Source organism: Heterodontus francisci, chromosome 1 (genome assembly GCF_036365525.1).
Source record: "Heterodontus francisci isolate sHetFra1 chromosome 1, sHetFra1.hap1, whole genome shotgun sequence".
Lineage (NCBI taxonomy): Eukaryota > Metazoa > Chordata > Chondrichthyes > Heterodontiformes > Heterodontidae > Heterodontus > Heterodontus francisci.
The window spans coordinates 28,138,117-28,156,597 of NC_090371.1; the positions used below are offsets into that span (position 1 = coordinate 28,138,117).

Consider the following 18,481-nt stretch of genomic DNA (forward strand, 5'->3'; position numbering starts at 1 on the left):
GCTTTAGTGAGACCATGCCTGGAATACTTGGTGCAATTTTGGTCTCCAAATTTAAAGAAGGATGTATTTGAATTGGAGGCAGGTAAGGACGACAGATTTTTTTTTATTCGTTCATGGAATGTGGGCATCGCTGCCTAGGATAGCATTTATTGCCCATCCCTAATTGCCCTTGAGAAGCTGGTGGTGAGCTGCCTTCTTAAACCACTGAAGTCCATGTAGGGTGTACACCAACACTGCTGTTAGGAAGTGAGTTATAGGATTTCTGACCCAGCAACAGTGAAGGAACGGCGATATAGTTCCAAGTCAGGATGGCTTGAAGGGGAACTTGCAGGTGGTGGTGTTCCCATACATCTGCTGGCCTTGTCCTTCTAGGTGGTAGAGGTCACGAGTTTGAAAGGTGCTGTCCAAGGAGCCTTGGTGCATTGCTGCAGTGCATATTGTAGCTGGTCCACACTGCTGCCACTGTGCGTCGGTGGTGGAGGGAGTGAATGTTTGTGGATGGGGTGCCAATCAAGTGGCTGCTAGTCCTGGATGGTGTTGAGCTTCTTGAGTGTTGTTGGAGCTGCACCCATCCAGGCATTTATTCATTGAATTCAAATTTCACCATCAGCCGTGGTGGGATTCGAACCCATGTCCCCACAGCACTAGCCTGGGCCTCTGGATTACTAGTCCAGTGACATTACCACAACACCACCACCTCCCCTAATGAACATGCTATTCCTTTCCTGCAGGGTGTGAACAGATCCTGGGAGTCATTGTGATGGGGAGAATGATTCTGGCCAGAACCGTATGCCCACTCCCTCCCCCGCCAGAGCGGACTGGGACGTGGGGATGGGGGGGGGGGCGGTGGGGGGGGGACATAAAATCATGTGGGAGGCATGGGGTGTCGTGCCCGTCGCCTACCTGCCCCCGGTGCAGCGGGGGAGATGGCAAACAGCCCGCCTGACCCAGGCCCATTGAGGCCCATTAAGTGGCCAATTAATTGCCACTTAAGGACATGCTCCTGTCACCGCTGGTATTTTACCAGTGATGGACGGGCACTTTAGAATCTCAGGAGGCTGCTCAGTAAAACCTGCACCCCCCCGCATCCCCTGGCAGCAAGGGCTGCTCCCACTAAAACAACCCATCCTGCCTTGCTCTCTGAACCCACTCTGCCCCCCGCGGGGCCTAACTGACTGTTTCCAGTGAGGCCCGATCCCCACTTACCTGATCTGAGGTCAGCATCCATCATGGTGCCTCTTGCTGGGGTGCAATCCCAGCAGTGGCCGCTGCTCCTAGTGGTGCTGCTGGGACTGAGGAGCTGCCGGCTCTCTGACTGGCTGGCAGATGTTGGAGGCGGGACTTCCTGTCCCAGAGGGGCAGTGTTTCCACGGAGGCCAATTAAGGGCCTGGGCCATGTAAAATTTCAGCGTGGGCTTCTAGGCCCGGTGGAGGCGGGCTCGGCCCCAACTTTTCAGCTGGTGGTGGGGCCATCGCCTCAAAGTTAAATTCTGGCCTCTATTGTTTCCAATCATCCCGAGTAATAGCTTTAACAAATATTGTCCAAAAGGTCGTAGGCTTCCTTTTCAAACCTGTGAAGATCTATTTTGCTTTTAATAAGTGATACTTGAAAAAGTAACTCTTTTTTCCTCCAAATCCTTCATGGAGAAATAGTCCAAAAAATCCTGACATATGACATTCATTCATTCATTTGCTGTTTGAGACTTTGGTGTGTGCCAATTGGTTTGGTGTGTTTACTGACATAAAAACTTGCATTTATGTAGTGCCTTTCACTACCTCAGGGTGCCCCAAAGCGCTTTCCAGCCAATGAAGTACTTTTGAAGTATAGGCACTGTTGTAATGTGGGAGCAGCAGCACACTGCAAAAATAATCCATTCGCTGTAAAACACTTTAGAAGTTGAGACACCAGGAGAATGCTACATAAATGAAACAGTGTTGTTTTTGTTTTGTAACTCAGAAGTCAAACGTTTGGGAGGGATGTGGTCAACGTATCCTCATTTCAAAAATCCAGGGGAGTTCTCCCTGGTGTCCTGGCCGATATTTATCCCTCAACCAACATCACAAAAACAGATAATCTGGTAATGATCAGATTGCTGTTTGTGGGAGCTTGCTGTGTGAAAATTAGCTGCTACGTTTTCTACATTACAACAGTCACTATACTTCAAAAGCACTTCAACAAAACAAAAGCAAAAATATTGTGAATGCTGGAAATCTGAAATAAGAATGGAAAATGCTGGAAACACTCAGCAGGTGGGACAGCATCTGTGGAGAGAGAGACAGAGTTAACATTTCAGTTGGATGATCTTTCGTTTTTCTCTCTCCACAGATGTTGCCCGACCTGCTGAGTGTTTCCAGCATTTTGTTTTTATTTCAAAAGCATTACATTGGCTGTAAAGTACTCTGGGATGTCCAGTGGTCGCAAAAGGCGCTATATAAATCCAGTGCCATGACTGCACACCATGCACAGCCTCCAGCACACCTCCCTGCATTTCCTTCCTTTTCTGTCTCAGTGGCACAGTGGTTAGCACCGCAGCCTCACAGCTCCAGCGACCCGGGTTCAATTCTGGGTACTGCCTGTGTGGAGTTTGCAAGTTCTCCCTGTGTCTGCGTGGGTTTCCTCCGGGTGCTCCGGTTTCCTCCCACATGCCAAAGACTTGCAGGTTGGTAGGTAAATTGGCCATTATAAATTGCCCCTAGTATAGGTAGGTGGTAGGGAAATATAGGGACAGGTGGGGATGTGGTAGGAATCTGGAATTAGTGTAGGATTAGTATAAATGGGTGGTTGATGGTCGGCACAGACTCTGTGGGCCGAAGGGTCTGTTTCAGTGCTGTATCTCTAAACTAAACTAAACTAACAATATCCCTTTAAGAACAAGATAATGCACCTTTAAAGCAATGGAATCTCTTTAACTCTGAGATTACCCTTCCAATTTAACAGGTTGAAGAAGTAAGTGCAGTACCAGTAACAGCTCCAAAAAGTTTGCTGCCTGAAATTAACTCAACTAAACCAATTGGTATTCAAGCCAATGCAGACTGGGAATTGTAGTCCTGGTTGCTGGACAGGAAGGACTACATTTCCCAGATGGGAAGGGGAAGGGGGAGGGAGGGAGAGAGAGAGAGAGAGAGAGAGAGGGTGGTTTATCGGGAGCTGCAGTCTCATTGCGAGCTGTCCTGCCGGCTCCGCAAGGGGAGGGGTAATGTGGCTGAGGCTTCCTGGACTCGCGTCCTTGGGGTTGGGGTTACGGGCAGCTCCGCAGCGCTTGCAGCAACAGCTACTGACACTGAAGAGGAAGTTGAGCGCAGGCATGGAGGAAGAGGCAAAGAGAAAAGCTGGTTACATGGCTGTGGATAATCACGTGCAAGTGAGCCGAGCTTTCAGTGCATTTTAATTCACAGCGAAACTGTCTCTAATTTGCACTAAGGCAACTTTACTGGGACTTGCTATTCCTCTGTTTCTCTTTCTGTAACGTGTTAAACTGCATGACATCCAATCCGGGGAGGGAAGGGGAGAGCTGTTAATGTGTTTAGATTGTTTTCCTGTTCTAAACTGTAGGTTTACACTTAGAACCAGGGGCACAGGATAGTGTTTGTGCAAATCCATGTTACTCGGCATTGAATAGATAGGGAGAAGTAAGGCACATGTCCTGCGTGACAATATTTATTTTTTTCCCGCTCTTTTAAGAGATGGACTTAAAGATACCACCTTCATATCCAGTGTAAAACTGGAGTGTGAGCGAGGGAAGTGGATGGCTCTTTAAATCCATTTACAGTTAATGAAAATCCTCCCAAAACTTTAGTGCTTCTTCCTTGTCAGACACAAAAGAAAGGGAAGGGGGAGAAATTTCTAGACCCACTTCTCACAAGGCAAACTGGAATGAGGGTAGTTCATTTACTGACTCCCTTCTGCAGTCTTCTCTTGAGATTCATAAACCAACCATGTAAATGGAGCAAACTAGGCTTTGGCTGGGATCACTCAGGTGGGCTGGACTTCTGCGCTCTCATCAACCACATGTGTTTACCCCCTCCCAAATATAAATTCGTGCTTCCCCCTAATTGATGCTGCCCTATCTAGTGTAAGTGTGAGTTGGCCACCCCCAGTCGAGTCTCTGGTTCAGTCCTGCACTATTGAATCAGCTGATCTCGGTTGGAACAGCTTGGGAGAATTCTAATATTGTCCTTAGTTGGGGGGGAGAGGGGGGGATGAAGGCAGAACCCCTGCTTTAATACATGTATGGGTGTTGAGCAAAGAAAGAACAAACGTGCATTTCTGTAGTGCCTTTCATGACCTCACAATGTCCTGAAGTGCTTTATGGCCAATTAAGTACTTTTGAAGTGTAGCCACTGCTGTAATGTAGGAAAGGTAGCACAGCAAGCTCCCATGAACAGCAATGTGATAATCACGAAGATCATCAGTTTCACTGTTAGATGAGGCATAAATTTTGGCCAGGAAACCAGGGAGAATTCCTAGCTCCTCACATCTTTGATGTCCACCTGCAAAGGTAGACGTGGCCTCAGTTTAACATCTCAACCAAAAGACTGTAGCTCTGGCAGTGCAGCACTCTCTTAAATTCCCAAGATCATTGGCCTGTTAGTGGGAGGAGCTATGCATGATCATTAGTGGGTGATTTTCTGCAATGAATACATATTCAAACGCAAGATGACAGTTTTGTTCTGGTCAGTTGGCTGAGCTAGTACAATGTTGGAGTCTCAAGACAGGTACTGAAAAATCTTTATTCGTTGAGTCTCTGTCCGATATGAAGGGAAAACTAACTTAGGCTGATCCTGCCCGGACAAGCATCATCATTAGGACATTGTCTTCCAAGGTTATAAGAAGCGAAGTGGGAGGAGTCACTTCCCTCAGTGACGGGTTATGGCGTCTGATTCTCTTGTTGAGCCAGGACAGCTGGTCAGTCTGCTGGAATACTATGGACCTGGAGGTTCATTTATTGGATTAGCGAGTCTGCCTCAGGAGTGACTTTGTTTGAAAGTCCTTCAGTCAAGGGTTTCTTCTTGAGATTAGCTCGGCTTCCAAAATAACGCTGTGTACTTTCCCCCTTCCCTCCCAGAAGGATAGTCATTAACCAGTCAAAAGCACAGATTTGAATGCTTTTAGATGCCAGGAACTCCTTATGTGTACAGCATGGTGAACAGCATGATGTACTGTCTTCCAAACCACCATAGGGAGATTCAACATGCCCCATCAAGTGGTGGTTATTCCAGCTGGGAGTTGTGGAGCCTGAACAGCAGATGTGTATATCTCTCTCAGTTAATTCTCATGGGCACCAAGCCCTGGGTACAGGGGTTGGTGCTATTTATATAACCTGCCTCCTGTAATACCATCCCAAACCTTAGGGTTTCCCCTTTGTTGAAAGCAAACCTGTGTCTTAGTGAAAGGACATCCACAGGATAGCTTGCGAAATTCCAGCCTTATTAAGTTGTGAATCTTTGGAAATCTCTTGAACACAAGAAATAGAAGTAGACCATATGGCCCATCGAGCCTGCTCCGCCATTCAATACGATCGTGGCTGATCTTGGGCTTCGATTCCACTTCCCTGCCCGCTCCTCATATCCCTTGATTCCCTGTGAGACCAAAAGTCTGTCTATCCCAGCCTTAAATGTATTCAATGTTGGAGCATCCATAACCCTCTGGGATAGAGAATACCAAAGATTCACAACCCTTTGAGTGAAGTAATTTCCGCTCATCTCAGTCCTGAATGAATGACCCCTTATCCTGAGACTGTGTCTCTGTTCTAGATTCCCTGATCAGTGGGGACAATCTCTCAGTTTCTGCCCTATTAAGCCCTTTCAGAATCTTGTATGTCTCAATTAGATCACCTCTCATTCTTCTAAACTCCAGACAATATAGGCCCAATTTACTCAGCCTATCAACATAGGACAATCCCCTCATCCTGGGAACCAATTTAGTAGATCTTCACTGCACTGCCTCCAGTGCAAGTATATCCTTAACACAGTATTCCAGGCGTGGTCTCAACACACCCTGTACAGTTTTAGTAAGACTTATTTATTCCTGTACTCCAATCCTCTTGCAATAAAGGCCAACATGCCATTTGCCTTCCTAATTGCCTACTGCACCTGCATGCTAACTTTGTGCGTTCCTTGAATGAGTACGCCCAAGTCTTTCTGAAGATCAACAATTACCAGTTTCACGCCTTTTTAAAAAAAAAAATTCTGCTTTTCTCTTTTTACAACCAAAGTGAACAACTTCACACTTCTCTACATTATACTCCATTTGCAATCTTGTTGCTCACTCACTTAACCTGTCTAGATCTTTTTGCAGTCTCTGTCCTCCCTGAAGCTTACCTTTGCACCAAGCTTTGTGTCATTAGCAAACTTAGATACATTACTCTCAGTCTCTTCATCCAAGTTTTTAAAAAATTCATTCTTGAGATGTGGGCGTCACTGGCTATGCCAGCATTTATTGCCCATCCCTAATTTCCCTTGAGAAGGTGGTGGTGAGCTGCCTTCTTGAACCACTGCAGTCCATGTGAGGTAGGTACACCCACAGTGCTGTTAGGAAGAGCGTTCCAGGATTTTGACCCAGTGACAGTGAAGGAATGGCAATATAGTTCCAAGTCAGGATGGTGTGAGACTTGGACGGGAACTTGCAGGTGGTGATGTTCCTGTGCATCTGCTGCTCTTGTCCTTCGAGGTGGTAGAGGTCGTGGGTTTGGAAGGTGCTGTCTAAGGAGCCTTGGTGCGTTGCTGCAGTGCATCTTGTAGATGGTACACACTGCTGCCACTGTGCGTCGGTGGTGGAGGGAGTGAATGTTTGTGGATGGTGTGCCAATCAAGTGGGCTGCTTTGTTCTGGATGGTGTTGAGCTTTTTGAGTGTTGTTGGAGCTGCACCCATCCAGGCAAGTGGAGAGTATTCCATCACACTCCTGAATTGTGCCTTGTAGATGGTGGACAAGCTCCCAAAGGGAGTCAGGAGGTGAGTTACTCGCCGCAGGATTCCTAGCCTCTGACCTGCTCTTGTAGCCACGGTATTTATATGGCTACTCCAGTTCAGTTTCTGGTCAATGGTAGCCCCTAGGATGTTGATAGTGGAGGATTCAGCGATGGAAATGCCATTGAATGTCAAGGGGCGATGGTTAGATTCTCTCTTGTTGGAGATGGTCATTGCCTGGCACTTGTGTGGTGCAAATGTTACTTGCCACTTATCAGCCCAAATCTGGATATTGTCCAGGTCTTGCTGCATTTCTACACGGACTGCTTCAGTATTTGAGGAGTCGCAAATGGTGCTGAACATTGTGCAATCATCAGCGAACATCCCCACTTCTGACCTTATGATTGAAGGAATGTCATTGATGAAGATGGTTGGTCCTAGGACATTACCCTGAGGAACTCCTGCAGTGATATCCTGGAGCTGAGATGATTGACCTCCAACAACCACAGCCATCTTCCTTTGCGCTAGGTATGACTCCAACCAGCAGTGAGTTTTCCCCCTGATTCCCATTGACTCCAGTTTTGCAAAGGCTCCTTGATGCCATGCTCTGTCAAATGCTGCCTTGATGTTAAGGGCAGTCACTTTCACCTCACCCCTTGAGTTCAGCTCTTTTGTCCATGTTTGAACCAAGGCTTTAATGAGGTCAGAAGCTGAGTTTTTTGTTATTCATTCATGGGATGTGGGCGCCGCTGGCCAGCCTAGCATTTATTGCCCATCCCTAATTGCCCTAACTGAGTGGCTTGTTAGGCCATTTCAGAAGGCATGTAAGAGTCAACCACATTGCTGTGGGTCTGGAGTCACATGTAGGCCAGACCAGGTAAGGACAGCAGATTTACTTCCCAAAAGGACATAAGTGAACCAGATGTGTTTTTACAACAATCGACAATGGTTTCATGGTCATCATTAGACTAGCTTTTTTTAAAATTCCAGGTTTATTAATTGAATTCAAATTCCACCTTCTGCTGTGGTGGGATTTGAACCCATGTCCCCAGAGCAATACCCTGGGTCTCTGGGTTACTAGTCCAGTGACAATACCACTACGCCACCGCCTCCCCAAAGTGGCCCTGGTGGAACCCAAACTGAGCATCACTGAGCAGATTATTGCTAAGCAAGTGTGGTAATTAGCTGGGTTGGACTTGTCCTGCTTTTTGTGTACAGGACATACCTGGGCAACTTTCCACATTGCCGGGTAGATGCCAATGTTGTAGCTGTACTGGAACAGCTTGGCTAGAAGTGCGGCAAGTTCTGGAGCACAGGTCTTCAGTACAATTGCCGGAATATTGTCAGGGTCCGTAGCCTTTGCAGTATCCAGTGCCTTCAGTCGTTTCTTGATATCACGCGGAGTGAATCGAATTGGCTGAAGTCTGGCATCTGTAATGCTGGGGACTTCAGGAGGAGGCCGAGATGGATCATCAACTCAGCACTTTTGGCTGAAGATTGTTGCAAATGCTTCAGCCTTATCTTTCGCACTGATGCCCCCATCATTGAGGATGGGGATATTTGTGGAGCCACCTCCTTTAGTTAGTTGTTTAATTGTCCGCCACCATTCACGACTGGACGTGGCAGGACTGCAGAGCTTAGATCTGATTCGTTGTTTAAGGGACCACTTAGCTCTGCCTGTTACATGCTGCTTATGCTGTTTGGCATGCAGATAGTCCTGTGTTGTAGCTTCACCAGGTTGACACATCATTTTGAGGTATGCCCGGTGCTGCTCCTGGCATGCCCTCCTGTACTCTTCATTGAACCAGGGTTGGTCTCCTGGCTTGATGGTAATGGTAGAGTGGGGGATATGTCAGGCCATGAGGTTACAGATTGTGGTTGAGTACAATTCTGCTGCTGCTGATGGCCCACAGCGCCTCATGGATGCCCAGTTTTGCATGGCTAGATCTGTTCGAAATCTATCCCATTTAGCACGGTGATAGTGCCACTCAACACAATGGACGGTATCCTCAATGTGAAGGCGGGACTTCGTCTCCACAAGGACTGTGCGGTAGTCACTCCTACCAATACTGTCATGGACAGAAGCATCTGCGGCAGGCAGATTGGTGAGGACAAGGTCAAGTATGTTTTTCCCTCTTGTTGGTTCCCCCGCCACCTGCCGCAGACCCAGTCTAGCAGCTACGCCCTTTAGTACTCTGCCAGCTCGGCCAGTCGTGGTGCTACCGAGCCACTCTTGGTGATGGACATTGAAGTCCCCCACCCAGAGTACATTTTGTGCCCTTGCCACCTTCAGTGCTTCCTCCAAGTGGTCCAAGTCATTAATATAGAGTGTAAATAGCTGAGGCCCCAGCACTGATCCTTGTGGCACCCCACTATTCACTGCCTGCCAACTTGAACATGCACTATTTATGCCCATTCTCTGCTTTCTGTCTGTTAACCAATCCTCTATCCACGCTAATATATTACCCCCAACAGCATGAGCCTTTGCCTATTTAATTTTTTGTGTGGCACCTTATCGAATGCCTTCTGGAAATCCACGTGTACTAGATCTACTGGTTCCCCTTCTATCTACCCTACTAGTTACATTCACTTACCTCAGAGAGCAGTGGAGGCTGGGTCACCGAATATATTCAAGGCTTAGTTAGACAGGTTTTTGATCTATGAGGAAGTCATGGGTTATGGGGAGCGCAGGCAGTAAATTGGAGTTAATGTCACAATCCGATCAGTCGTGATCTTGAATGGTGGAGCACTCTCGAGGGAGCAAATGGCCTACTCCAGCTCCTCTATCTTATGTTCTTAAATGACCAAGTCCAATGCTAGGTATCAGGTATACTTGTCAACTGTTCAATCCAGGGGTCGTCTTGTCATGAACTTTGGCAGAGGAGGGCAAGTTTTCTCCAGAGTACTCTGTGACCAATCAGTGTAGGTGGGAATCCTTCTTCCCAGAATGCTGAACCCTAATTGTCAGCAAATACACTGCTTTTCCTTATCTCTTTCTCAGACCAATGGAAGCCCTTCTGTTCCATGTCTAGTTTCACCTTGTTGAACTGTTTGGACTGTGACTTGTGCACAACAAGCTCCGCTTACGTTGGCATCCTGCTGTTGTTGAAGAAAGACCAAAGTCGTCTTTGACTTTCTCAGTGTTGTGCTCAAGGACTGTGGCAAGGCTAAAGTCAGCATTGACCAGGAGTCCCAGGTAATGCTATGTCTCATCATTTGGGACACATGCCCCTTGTATCTTCCAGTCAATGTCTTGTCTTCAACCATGTAAGGCCATGGTATCATACTTGGGGACACTTGCACCATATTCCCATTGGTTACCCCACTGTTTAAGTTGGTGAGGAGAGCACTGGATCTGCAGATGAGTCTGCTAACAACACTATGGTCTGCAAACAGGAGCACTGCAATACTATTAGGAATGCCTTGAGTTGACACTTGGAGGCTGCTCTGTGCTACGCCATTCGACACTGTTACAGAAAGTTTAGTGTTTTTGTGTGTGAATATTCACAGTAAGCATTGTCACAGCTAATGCACTGAGAACATGGAATGCAGCGTCACTTTAACCTGGACCCACTGACTCTTTGTTTTTATGTCCTAGGACAACCAAGTATTGGGTATCGGGAGTGGATCCACAATAGTCTATGCTGTAGACAGAATAGGTGGGTGCTGGTTATGATTTCTAGTAAGATGTACAGCTATTAAATTCATTTTTCTGCTGATCCTGCAAGCTAACCTGTAAGAAACTCTGCTTGAAAATTCCTGTCCCCCAACATCCCACCATAGGTTAGTGAATTTATTCAGTGAGTAACTGAGCCGTAGGCTGGAATGTTACACCCCTCGCCACCCCCCCCCCGCCAAAGAACGGGCTGGTGGCAGGGGTGGGGGGGCATAAAATGGAGTGGGGGGCTCGGGTGGGTGGTGGGGGGGGCCCTTCCTGACCCGCCTCCACTGCCATTTTACGCAGGGCGGTGGCAGGAAACGGCTTGCCCGCCCCAGGCCAATCAAGGCCCTCAAGTGGCCAATTAATAGCCACTTAAAGGCCTCCGCCTGCCGCCACGGGGATTTTATAGTTGGCAGGCGGGCGGCCCAGGCCTGAGAAAAGCCGCCCGATAAAAGTAGGTGGTTTTCTGACGGCCTGGAGGAGGGGGGGCCACCTGATCGGGCACCCTGTACCTAACAGAGGGCCGCCCCTGATGCCCCAACTACCCCCAATGTTCAACATGCCCCTGCCCCACCAATTGACCCCCGCCCTGCCGGAGCCGGACCAATCACCCCCGGCGAGGCCCCAAACACCTATCTTTTTCCGGGGCAGCCCTTCTTCTTGTGGAAGCTGGGTTGCAGTTCCAGCAGTAGCCACTGGGGCTAAGCGCTGCCGGCCAGCTGATTGTCTGGCAGCTCCATTAGGTGGGACTTGCTGCCTCAATGAGGTGGAAGTCCCACCAAGACCAATTAAGGACCTGGACACCATAAAATCAGGATTGGATCCCCAGAATCTTGCAGGATGGAAGGCCATTAGGTCAATCGTGTCTGTGCTGGCTCTTTGAAAGAGCTATCCAATTAGTCCCACTTCCCCTGCTCATTCCCCATAGCCCAGCAACGTTTTCCTGTTCATGTCCTTACTCGAGTAGTTACTGTTGAATCTGCTTCCACACCCTTTCAGGCAGTGCAATTCAAATCATAGCAACTTGCAGCTTTTTAAAAAAAAAATTCTCATCTCATCTCTCTGGTTCTTTTGCTAATTATTTAATCTGTGTCCTTTGGTTACTGACTCCTGTCGCTGGAAGCAGAGTAAATAAGGAGAAACTATGAAAACACTTTATAATTTCTGCTGCCTTTATCCAGTCTGGTCTATGTGACTCCGGGCCATAGTAATATGGTTGACTGCCCTCTGAAATGACCTAGCAAGCCATACAGTTGTTAAGAAGGCTGCTCACCACCATCTTCTCGGGCAATAAATGCTGGTTTTGCCAGTGAAGCCCATACGCTCTAAATGAGTTTCCAAAAAAAAAATCCCCTGAGGTTTTGTAATTGATATCCAGCGAGGTTGTGCACGGACTTGGACAAGATGAGCAACACTGTCCATGTTGGCAGCTGGCATGGACCTCCCTGACCTCTGGTACGATTCTGCTGCCAGAATTGGACAGTAACTGGCATGATCATACAGAGAAGCTACCTGTGTGCAAATTTGCACGTTTTCAAGTGGTTTCTCAATGTCGTATGTTCAGCTTTGGAGCTTGTGTTCCTGGCAGACTTCAGATCCACCCTGAGCTATAAACAGGGGCTGTTCAGAACACAAGGCTCCATGTTGTAATGTCTATGAACAGACTTGTAAAGGGATCTGCCTGCGTGGCTTTTCACACTTAGGCAATAGCATTGCATCACCAGAGGTGCCATCCCTCCCCCACTCCCTCCCCAACTAAAAGGTCAGTGGATCAAGGTCCTTATTGCAATACATGAACTTAGATGTTACTTTCTCACCTGTTGCAGTCTGACAAACCTTGGTGGGCCCCACAGTGGAATCTGCATGTTCTTGGAGACCTGTTTGAGCCAGACTCTGTTGTTAAGTAACATCAGGTAGCTGTCTATGTTGGTGTATGTCATTTTATAAATAGATCCCAGATTTGATGTGCACTCTTTTTTACTTAATTTTCTCTCCTTTTCTGAAGACATTGCCTTGTTCTGAGCTATAGTTCCTTGTTCTCAAGTCCATCTCCAAGTTTGTCATTCGTTATAAGTGAGCCTTGATGGTGAGAGTTGGTGGGCTATAGGGTCTTTCTAGTTGGGATGGGAAGGACAACCCAAATCCTGTTCTTGTATCTACGCATACACCCTTTCAAGCAAGTGTCACCAGACACTGATTAGGAGCGAAAACTGAGCTCATGTTCCTCTCTCTACCCTGGCCGTCTGAGCTAATTCGGCACAGTAACCAATGTTCTAACTTGCCTGATTTATATGCTGGATGCTATTTTGTTGTGGAGAATGTTGCACAGTTGCAGGTTAAGCTTCTTGGCAAGAAACCTCTGTTATTAATAAGAATTTTCCTGAGGGTTAGGAGAATGCAAACAAAGCAAAGCACAACTGAGTCTTTTGAGTTGGCTTTTCACGGGTTCTCGGTCAAGCAAGATAAGTGGTGGATATCTGGTGCCCAATATTACTTCATGGATATTAATGCCTAATATTTAGTGTTGGGAACAGGCTTACAGAAAGCCAGCAGGAGATCAAGCTTTGAGAGTGGGAGACCAGCTGAACTTTTGGTTCTTATGTTCGTCAGCATCCTTGAATCCTACGAATTAGGAGCAGGAGTCTGCCACTTGGCCCCCCCCCGCCCCCCAATTTGGTCAACCCCCAATAACCTTTCACCCCCTTGCTTATCAAGGATCTATTTACCTCTGCCTTAAAAATATTCAAAGACTCTGCTTCCACCGCCTTTTGAGGAAGAGAGTTCCAAAAACTCACGACCCTCTGAGAAGAAAAATACTCCTCATCTCTGTCTTAAATGGGTGATCCCTTTTTTTAAACAGTGACCTTTAGTTCCAGATTCTCCCACAAGAGGAAACATCCTTTCCACATCCACCCTGTCAAGAGTCCTCAAATCTTGTTTCAATCAAATTGCCTTCTAAACTCCAGCGGATACAAGTCTAGTCTGTCCAAGCTTCCCTCATAAGACAACTCGCCCATTCCAGCTCTTAGTCCAGTAAACCTTCTCTGAACTGCTTCCAATGCATTTGCGTCCTTCCTTTTAAATAAGGAGATCAATACTGTACACAGTACTCCAGATGTTTGGCAGGGGGATGGGAACCGGAGCCACGGATCAGTGGATGGGGTAGCTGTTGAACAGGCAGATACCGAGTGCAGAGAGTCTGTGAGGAAGGTTAGACAGTTGACAGGGCAAAGTTGCAGCCAGTATGATGGGTTGAAGTGTGTCTATTTTAACGCAAGAAGTGTCAGGAATAAGGGTGATGAACTTAGAGCATGGATCAGTACTTGGAGCTACGATGTTGTGGCCATTACGGAGACGTGGATATCACAGGGGCAGGAATGGATGTTGCGGGGTTTAGATGTTTCAAAAGGAATAGGGAGGGAGGTAAAAGAGGTGGGGGAGTGGCATTGCTAATCAGGGATAGTATCACAGCTGCAGAAAGGGAGGTCGTCGAGGAGGGTTTGTCTACTGAGTCATTATGGGTGGAAGTCAGAAACAGGAAAGGAGCAGTCACTTTGTTGGGAGTTTTCTATAGACCCCCCAATAGCAACAGAGACATGGAGGAACAGATTGGGAGGCAGATTTTGGAAAGGTGCAGAAGTAACAGGGTTGTTGTCATAGGTGACTTCAACTTCCCTAATATTGATTGGAACCTCCTTAGTGCAAATAGTTTGGATGGAGCAGTTTTTGTCAGGTGTGTCCAGGAAGGTTTCCTGACTCAATATGTAGATAGGCCGACTAGAGGGGAGACTATGTTGGACTTGGTGCTTGGCAACGAACCAGGCCAGGTGGCAGATCTCTCGGTGGGAGAGCATTTCGGTGATAGTGATCACAACTCCCTGACCTTTACTATAGTCATGGAGAGGGACAGGAGCAGACGGGATGGGAAAATAATTATTTGGGGGAGGGGGAATTACAATGCTATTAGGCAGGAACTGGGGAGCATAAATTGGGAACAGATGTTCTCAGGGAAATGCACGACAGAAATGTGGAGGTTGTTTAGGGAGCACTTGCTGCGACTGCTGGATAGCTTTGTCCCGATGAGGCAGGGAAGGAATGGTAGGGTGAAGGAACCTTGGATGACAAGAGATGTGACAAGAGGAAGAAGGAAGCTTACTTAAGGTTGAGGAAGCAAGGATCAGACAGGGCTCTAGAGGGTTACAAGGTAGCCAGGAAGGAACTGAAGAATGGACTTAGGAAAGCTAGAAGGGGACATGAAAAAGTCTTGGCGGGTAGGATTAAGGAAAATCCCAAGGCGTTCTACACTTATGTGAGGAACAAGAGGATGGCCAGAATGAGGGTAGCGCCGATCAGGGATAGTGGAGGGAACTTGTGCCTGGAGTCGGAGGAGGTAGGGGAGGTCCTAAATGAATACTTTGCTTCAGTATTCACTAGTGAGAGGGACCTGGTCGTTTGTGAGGACAGCGTGGAACAGGCTGATATGCTCGAACAGGTTGAGGTTAAGAGGGAGGATGTGCTGGAAATTTTGAATGATATGAGGACAGATAAGTCCCCGGGGCCAGACGGGATATACCCAAGGATATTACGGGAAGCGAGGGAAGAGATTGCTGCGCCTTTGGCGATGATCTTTGTGTCTTCACTGTCCACTGGAGTAGTACCAGATGATTGGAGGGTGGCAAATGTTGTTCCCTTGTTCAAGAAAGGGAATAGGGATAACCCTGGGAATTATAGACCAGTCAGTTTTACGTTGGTAGTGGGCAAATTATTGGAGAGGATTCTGAGAGACAGGATTTATGATTATTTGGAAAAGCATGGTTTGATTAGAGACAGTCAGCATGGCTTTGTGAGGGGCAGGTCATGCCTCACAAGCCTTATTGAATTCTTTGAAGATGTGACAAAACACATTGATGAAGGAAGAGCAGTGGATGTGGTGTATATGGATTTTAGCAAGGCGTTTGATAAGGTTCCCCATGGTAGGCTCATTCAGAAAGTAAAGAGGCATCGGATTCAGGGAAAGTTGGCTGTCTGGATACAAAATTGGCTGGCCCATAGAAGTCAGAGGGTGGTAGTAGATGGAAAGTATTCAGCATGGAGCTCGGTGACCAGTGGTGTTCCACAAGGGTTCCGAAGAAGGGTCACTGACCCGAAACGTTAACTCTGCTTCTCTTTCCACAGATGCTGCCAGACCTGCTGAGTGAATCCAGCATTTCTTGTTTTTGTTTCAGATTTCCAGCATCCGCAGTATTTTGCTTTTATTTTAGTGTTCCACAAGGATCTGTTCTGGGACCTCTGCTCTTTGTGATTTTTATAAGTGACTTGGATGAGGAAGTGGAAGGCTGGGTTAGCAAGTTTGCCGATGACACGAAGGTTGCTGGAGTTGTGGATAGTGTGGAAGGCTGTTGTGGGTTGCAACAGGACATTGACAGGATGCAGAGCTGGGCTGAGAAGTGGCAGATGGAGTTCAACGTGGAAAAGTGTCAAGTGATTCATTTTGGAAGGTCGAATTTGAATGCGGAATAGACTTTAAGACAGGATTCTTGGTAGTGTGGAGGAACAGAGGGATCTTGGGGTCCATGTCCATAGATCGCTCAAAGTTGCCACCCAAGTTGACAGGGTTGTTAAGAAGGCGTATGGTGTGTTGGCTTTCATTAACGGGGATTGAGTTTAAGAGCCGCGAGGTTATGCTGCAGCTCTATAAGGCCCTGGTTCGACCACACTTGGAATATTGTGTTCAGTTCTGGTCGCCTCATTATAGGAAGGATGTGGAAGATTTAGAGAGGGTGCAGAGGAGATTTACCAGGATGCTGCCTGGACTGGAGGGCATGTCCTACGAAGAAAGATTGAGGGAGCTAGGGCTTTTCTTATTGGAGCGAAGAAGTATGAGAGGTGACTTGATAGAGGGGTACATGATGATGAGAGGCATTGATAGAGTGGATAGTCAGAGACTTTTTCCCAGGGTGGAAAGGGCCATCACCAGGGGACATAATTTTAAGGTGATTGGAGGAAGGTTTCGGGGAGATGTCAGAGGTAGGTTCTTTACACAGAGAGTGGTGGGTGCGTGGAATGCGCTGCCAGCGGTGGTAGTAGAAGCAGATACATTAGGGGCATTTAAGCGACTCTTGGATAGGTACATGGATGATAGTAGAATGAAGGGTAGGTAGTTAGTTTGATCTTAGAGTAGGTTAAAGGTTCGGCACAACATCGTGGGCCGAAGGGCCTGTACTGTGCTGTACTGTTCTATGTGGTCTCACCAATGCCCTGTGTAACTAAAGCATAACCTCCCTACTTTTGTATTCAATTCCCCTCGCAATAAACTATAACATTCTATTAGCTTTCCTAATTACTTGCTGTACCTTTTGTGATTCATGCACTAGGACACCCAGATCCTTCTGCATCTCGGAGATCGGCAATTTCTCATCATTTAGATAATATGCTTCTTTCTGCCAAAATTGGCAATTTCATATTTTCCCACATTCTGTTCCATTTGCCAGATCTTTGCCCACTCACTTAACCTATATATATCCCTTTGTAGCCTCCTTATGTCCTCTTGACAACTTACTTTCCGACCTATCTTTACGTCATGAGCAAATTTAGCAACCATACCTTTGGTCCCTTCATCCAAGTTATTTATATAAATTGTGAAAAGTTGAGGCCCAAGCACTGATCCCTGCGGCGCACCACTCGTTACATCTTGCCAACCAGAAAATGATCCATTTATGCCAACTCTCTGTTTCCTGTTAGCTAGCCAATCTTCTATCCATGCCAAAATGTTACCCCCTTCGCCATGAGCTTTTATTTTCAGCAATAACCTTTGATGTGGCACCTTATCAAATGCCTTCTGGAAATCTAAGTACAGTACATCCACCAGTTCCCCTTTAGCCACAGCACATGTTACTTCTTCAAAGAACTCCAATAAATTGGATAAACGTGTTTTCCATTTCGCAAAACCATGTTGATTCTGCTTGATTACCTTGAATTTATTTAACAGCCCTGCTATAACGTCTTTAATAGCTTCTATTATTTTCCCCATGACAGATGTTAAACTAACTGGCCTGTAGTTTCCTGCTTTCTGTCTCCCTCCTTTTTTGAATAAAGGAGTTGCATTGGCTATTTTCCAAACTAATGGAACCTTCCCTGAATCTCGGGGATTTTGGAAAATTAAAACCAGCGCATCAACTATCTCACTAGCGACTTCTTTTAAGATCCTCGGATGAAGTCCATCAGGACTGGGGGACTTGTCAGCCCGCAGCTCCAACAATTTGCTGAGTACCACTTCCCTGGTGATTAATTTTCTTGAGTTCCTCCCTCCTTTCCATTTCCTGATTTACAGCTATTTCTGGGATGTTACTTGTATCCTCTATGATGAAGAGCCTCATTAATTACACTGGACGGATCTGTGTCTCAGCTCCACGTGCTTCATCCAGGAGGTGATCCTGACTCAGGTCTGCGCACACATTTTCACTGTACATAGAATAGAATCTTAGAATGGTTACAGCACAGAAGGAGGCTGCTCAGCCCGTCATGTCCATGCCGGCTCTCTGCAAGAGCAACCTCAGCTGGTCCCCCTCCCCTGCCTTTTCCATGTAGCCCGGCAAATTTATTTCTCTTCAGGTAATTATTCACTTCCCTTTTGAAAGGGATGATTTGAATCAGAAAGATCTAAGGTAGTATATTCTTTGCTGGACTGGGCCGCAGGGGCCAATATAGCTCCTACCACTGCATCTTTATAAATCACTGGCACTATGTAGAGTACTGTAGCCTAGTAGTGAACAAGTAACCCAGAGATTGAGAGTTCAATTCCCACTATTGAAATTTGAAATTGAGTTGAATAACCCTGGCACCAGAGAAATGAAGGCTGTCCTATCATAGCTGACTCAGGAAGAAAACCTGTCATCCATACCCAGTCTGCAGT

The 18,481-nt window shown here is 46.9% G+C and overlaps 1 protein-coding gene across 1 annotated transcript in view; it reads left to right on the plus strand.

Annotated features, from left to right (window-relative positions):
- The first annotated feature begins 3,114 nt into the window (after positions 1-3,114).
- The window catches only part of rpia (ribose 5-phosphate isomerase A (ribose 5-phosphate epimerase)), a 40,880-nt gene continuing 25,513 nt past the window's right edge, over positions 3,115-18,481 (plus strand). The window contains exons 1-2 of the mRNA XM_068042765.1: positions 3,115-3,362; positions 10,507-10,567. Of these exons, the coding sequence (XP_067898866.1) occupies positions 3,198-3,362; positions 10,507-10,567 (226 nt within the window). The 5' untranslated portion in view covers positions 3,115-3,197. The remainder of the gene's footprint in view (positions 3,363-10,506; positions 10,568-18,481) is intronic.